At 42.3% G+C, this 5,564-nt stretch overlaps 1 protein-coding gene across 4 annotated transcripts in view; it reads right to left on the bottom strand.

The window, feature by feature from the left end:
- Window positions 1–307: 307 nt before the first annotated feature.
- The window catches only part of smoc2 (SPARC related modular calcium binding 2), a 36,072-nt gene continuing 30,815 nt past the window's right edge, over window positions 308–5,564 (bottom strand). For all 4 annotated transcript variants that reach the window (XM_014005460.1, XM_014005459.1, XM_014005458.1 and 1 more), the window contains 4 exons: window positions 3,348–3,447; window positions 2,999–3,246; window positions 2,890–2,927; window positions 308–767 (listed from right to left, as the gene is read on the bottom strand). In XM_014005460.1, coding sequence (XP_013860914.1) covers window positions 744–767; window positions 2,890–2,927; window positions 2,999–3,246; window positions 3,348–3,447 — 410 coding nt within the window. In that variant the 3' untranslated portion in view covers window positions 308–743. The remainder of the gene's footprint in view (window positions 768–2,889; window positions 2,928–2,998; window positions 3,247–3,347; window positions 3,448–5,564) is intronic.

A 5,564-nucleotide genomic window follows, 5' to 3' on the forward strand; every position in this document is an offset into this window, starting at 1 on the left:
CAGCATCTGAGACACAGATATAAACAGAAAACACCCGGCTTTTGTTTCAGCATGTGTTTAGTTTCAGTCTTTTATCTAGTTTATGAGGAACAAGTCTAACAAAAACAGACTTTTATTTTCTCGTCTGAAGGTGCCGTCTGAAGGGAACTGGCAAATATTTTCAAAACGGGAAGATACGACTCTTAAAGTCGGTGTTGACATGTTTCATTACAGGCACAGCAAGTAAAATACAATATTTACTGGGTTTTTAAAGGGAGGATGAAGGAATTCGTTCTTCGACACATTAGACGAACCAAAACACAGCAACTACATGTGGAGTTCTTTATTTCTACTACAGATGGATATATGAGGACATATTCATAAAGATTGATACATTCTTGCTTTACAAAGTCAATGAAATCAGCACATGAGAGAAAGGAGGGTCTAAGTTAACGTAGCTGTGGAGCAAACTATACAAAATAACACGACCAACTGTGGCCCGGGGCACAGAAACGCTGCATCAAACATGAAAACTTGTACAACTTTTAAAGGTACACTTTTCAGACACACAAAGCACACATACATTGTATGTGTTTTTTTTTTCTTTGTCAGGACATAAAATGCTAACTACACCATTCACAGATTCAGCAATTCGTTTAAATACCTCATTTCTACAAAGTGAATTTACATTTTTTAAAGTACAAAGTGCAAATACTATGGTTTCCATTGTTGCCGATGGGTGACGCCGAGAGGGGGCGTCGGCTTTAACCTTGCTTCTTGGAAGGATTCTGAAGCAAAGATTGAAATTATTCCAGTTAAACTTACAGTTTGAACTTGGACAACTTATTAATGACGTCATGTCTGTTTTAGGTCCCGCATACACTACGCTGGATACTTAGGCTGCATTATCTCCTCCTGACCTTGCGCAAACAGAGCCTCCAAAGGAAAATTATAATTTTTAAAGATGCTTTCAAAAAGTTGAGTTTTAAAGAAAATAAAAACAGAAGAGACAGCTTTCAGGAATTATACTTTGGGATCAGGAAATCAAGACAACTGTCTTTACCAGTTTTCTTGAGTTCGTTTAGCCATTTTCCCTCAATCTGTTGCTGTTAGGATTGGACTGTGTGATGAAATRATTCATACCTGAGAGGATTTTGTGATTGGTTTTATAAAGGTGGCATCTTACAGAGCTGTGACATGGCAATTTTTTGGCATGAATTGTAGAAGCAAAACAGTCTGTTGACCCCCAAGACTTGACCCCAGAATGAGCAGAACAGGATGGATGGGTGGATGGATGGATGGATGGATGGATGATGGGTAGATGGATGATGGGTGGATGGATGGATGGATGGATGATGGATGGATGGATGGATGATGGGTGAGTGGATGGATGGATGGATGATGGGTGGATGGATGGTTGGATGATGGATGGACGATTGGTGGATGGATGGGTGGATGATGGGTGGATCTTTGGATGGATGGATGGGTGGATGATGGGTGAATGGATGGATGGATGATGGGTAGATGGATGATGGGTGGATGGATGGATGGATGGATGGATGATGGATGGATGGATGGATGATGGGTGGGTGGATGATGGATGGATGATGGGTGGATGGATGGTTGGATGATGGATGGATGGATGGATGGATGGACGATGGGTGGATGGATGGGTGGATCATTGGATGGGTGGATGGGTGGATCTTTGGATGGATGGATGGATGGATGGATGTGTGGATGATGGTGAATGGATGGATGGATGATGGATGATTGGTGGATGGATGGGTGGATCATTGGATGGATGGATGGGTGGATGATGGGTGAATGGATGGGTGGATGGATGGGTGGATGGATGGGTGGATCACTGGATGGATGGATGGATGATGGGTGGATGGATAGATGGATCATTGGATGGATAGATGGATGGATGGATGGATGATGGGTGGATCACTGGATGGATGGATGGATGGGTGGATCACTGGATGGATGGATGGATGGATGGATGGATGGATGACGGTGGATGGGTGATGGGTGGATGATGTGTGGATGGATGATGGATTATTGGATGATGGATGGATGGATGGTATTTAGACACTACCATTGAATCTTCTGACATGAACACCTGAGACTTCAGCCCTGAATATTTACGTAGGTCTAAAACCAAAACCAACAATAAATAATTACGTATAAACAAATCCAAATCTACCTCTTCTTTACAGAAGTGTACATCCTGGGTAAAGATGGGCAAGATGACCTGATGCTGATTATTTTACCCACAAAATGACAACATCCCACCATTAGGTTGAGCTGCACGGGGTTCGAAAGTAGCTGCACTTTTGCCTGCTACTTTTGCTGCAGTTGTACTGGGAAGTAGGAATTTCCAACTTACAAGTCGTAAATTTAAACTGGAATGCCACTCAAGTGGGAATTCCCTGTTGGAAAGTGGGAGAGTTACTCATCTACTCACCACAACTCACATTTCACATTTATACAGTCGTACTCGTAGTACTTTTCAGTGTTTTTGTGTTAAAACTCTTTCTATGCAGGAAACACCAGGTAGAGCTCAGTTGGTGTTTGTTTGTGGTGATGTTTCTTGTTTAGTTGAACTTATGCTCATGTGGCAAATGGTAAAAATGAGTTTGGTACTTCAGCCTAGAATATGAGGTGTATTTTTTTTATTTTATTTTGTTTAAATGGTGGCGGGGCAGAACTTTAAATTTGTAATGGGACCATCAGTTTAGTCTATAACTTCTAAGTTGTGGTCGCAGGTCCAGATTTAAACATTTAGTAATTTTGTTAGAATGTGTTTGGATGAAACCTGAATAAACTAATAAATAAATATCCAGAGTAGTGCAGCCGGCCAACCCAAACAGATAAAACATTAAAACAGATTGTGGTTCCTTTACTCACCAGCTTACTGGGAGGTAAGTCTTCTCCTTGTTTGGGCCCTGTAAGACACAGTGAGTGGTCATTCAGGTTTTTATGTTTCTGTAACATCTGGTGGTGTCGTTGAGCTCACCGTCCTCTTTGGTCAGGCCCAGGCAGCCCATCAGTTCCTGCAGAGACAGCGCCTTGTTGTTGCTGATGTCGCAGTACTCCACAAACTTCTTCACGCACTTCTTCGGCTTGGACTTCTTCCGCAGGAAGCGTTTGAAAGGCTTGATCTCTTCCTTCCCGATGTCCCCGCTGGCGTTCTTGTCCAGCTGACCGAAGTACCAGTGGACCACCCTCTCCTCCAGGGTGTGACTGGGGTCCGGCTCCACAATCCTAAAGGTCAGGGGATCAGATTATATCATCACTTCCGCACGATTTCAGTTTGAGGAATGGTGCAATGAAAAGACGAACCCATCCACTTCCAAACGCCGTACCTTCCAGCAGACGCCGGATCTGTGACGGCATGCACCATGTCTGTCGACAGCGCGTCAAGAACGCTCGTCAGGAACTCTGTTTTCTTTGCCCCGGGGCAGCCTGGAAAGTAAACCGTACAGACATGAACGTCTGAGAGCGTACAGTATTCAGTTCATACGGGATTAAAAGTGCCGTGTGTTTCGTGAAAGAAATTGGTCTCAATAAAAACATTTTCAGGGTCAGAAGCAATGAAACAAATTGGAATGTTTCCACCACAAAGACGGCTTATCAATGTTCAGAGAGGGGAAAAAAGCACATTTTCCCCAAAGGAATGCAAGTCAACTTCTGTTTTTATCCTGAAGCTTCATTAGTTTTTAGCTGCTTTGATCAAATCTTTCTGTTTAATACGACAAAATGTGGCTCTTGCCATCAAATGCCATCTTGCATTGGATTGGCTCCAAAGGGTGCTCAGTTGGAGACGTTAATCCACGGATTATGTAATGAAAGTTTAACAAAATCTGTTTTGATCAATCTGTTAGCACTCAGAATATGTGTTCAGGATCAGTCTCAGCTACTACCACACCAAATTTTAGCTCAAATTTTTTTAAAGTAACTTAATTATGAGGTGGCCATCTTGCATTGAATTGGCTCTAAATGGAACTCAGTTGTAGAYATTAACCCAAGGATTATGTACTGAAATTTTAATAAAATCTCTTGGCACTGAGTATATATGTTTGGAATCAATCTCAGCTACTACCACATCAAAATTTAGCTTAATATCTGTTAAATTAACCGAATTGTAGCTGTTTTAGTACAAGGTAGTTATCTGTGGCAGCCATCTTGCATTGGATTGGCTCCAAAAGGTGCTCCAAATGGCACTCAGTTGTAGATGTTAATCGAAAGGTTATCTTCTGAAAGTTTAATAAAATTTGTCTAGCACAATCTGACAGTGCTCAGAATATGTGTTCAGAATCGGTTTCAGCTGCTACTACACCAAAACTTAGCTTAATATTTGTTAAATTAACTGAATTGTAGCTGTTTTTGTACAAGGTATGTATCTGTAGCAGCCATCTTGTATCGGATTGGCTCCAAATGGTATTCAGTTGGGGACATTAATCCAAGGATTACATAACGAAAGCTTGATAAAATCTGTTTTGATCTATCTGTTAGCACTCAGAATATGTGTTTAGGATCAGTCTCAGCTACTACCATACCAAGTTTTAGCTCAGTATCTGTAAAACTGACCAACGTATTGATTGTTTAATCGGATCATGGCTGTGGCAGCCATCTTGACTCCAGAAGAAAATCAGTTGTTGTTGTACATCAAATTTCATTAATAATCTGTCCAGTGTCGTGAGATATTTTGCTAACAGACACTCGCGGTCATAAATCAAGCCCAAAACTCCATTTGTCTTGGGAATATTATTGGAGTAATACAATTAGCTAGTGGCCCAAACATAAAATTTATCCTTGTTCTAGTAAAAAAAAGCAAAGCAATGAATCATTATTTCACAGAACGAGCCGAGGAAGAAATGACCTTAATGACAGCAATTGTCTGCTGGGTCGTAAAGTTTTAAGATGTTTGTTGTAGAAAGGCTGAAGGCTACAGAGACCTGAAGGAATCCTGGATTTCAGGAGGAGAGGAAGAAGAAATTCTCCACAGGTTGCTGCCTTTTGTTTTTTTATTGCTCTGGCCCGAGGGACCAGATTCTCCTGTTCTGGAGATAATAGCACACTTTGTGCCTCGCTAACAGGTGGCGACCAGCGCTGAGTTAAACGCCCAGCTGTCGCTCCACCTTTCAGAGCCGAGGCCAGAGGTGAAACATTCACATCCTAAAACTCTTCCACCGTCACGAGCAGAGCAGAGAAACTGACGAATGACGAGTTAAATTCTATCCTCTGCAGCCAGCTGACGGTAGAAAGTGACCGGATTGTCCCTTWAAATTTTAGTAGGACTTCCATCGGGGGCGGAGCTAAGCTTTTATTCTTGGGGTGGGGGGTCACAAGGGTGGCCATGGTGTTTTTTAGGGGGCCACATACAAACAAAAAACACTCTGGATTTGAAACTTCAAGATGGCCGCCACAGCTAATTAAAAAAATATTATGCTGAAATTTTGTGATAATCACAAAGGCTGTGTCCAAAACGACAGGCCGGGTCCTCCGGAGGACCCAGACTCTCCGGTCGCGGCGGGCCGGGTCCTTGGTAGACCGGGAAGACCGGAAAAAAAGAGGCTGTG

Source organism: Austrofundulus limnaeus, unplaced genomic scaffold, assembly GCF_001266775.1.
Source record: "Austrofundulus limnaeus strain Quisiro unplaced genomic scaffold, Austrofundulus_limnaeus-1.0 Scaffold30, whole genome shotgun sequence".
NCBI classification, from domain to species: Eukaryota; Metazoa; Chordata; class Actinopteri; order Cyprinodontiformes; family Rivulidae; genus Austrofundulus; species Austrofundulus limnaeus.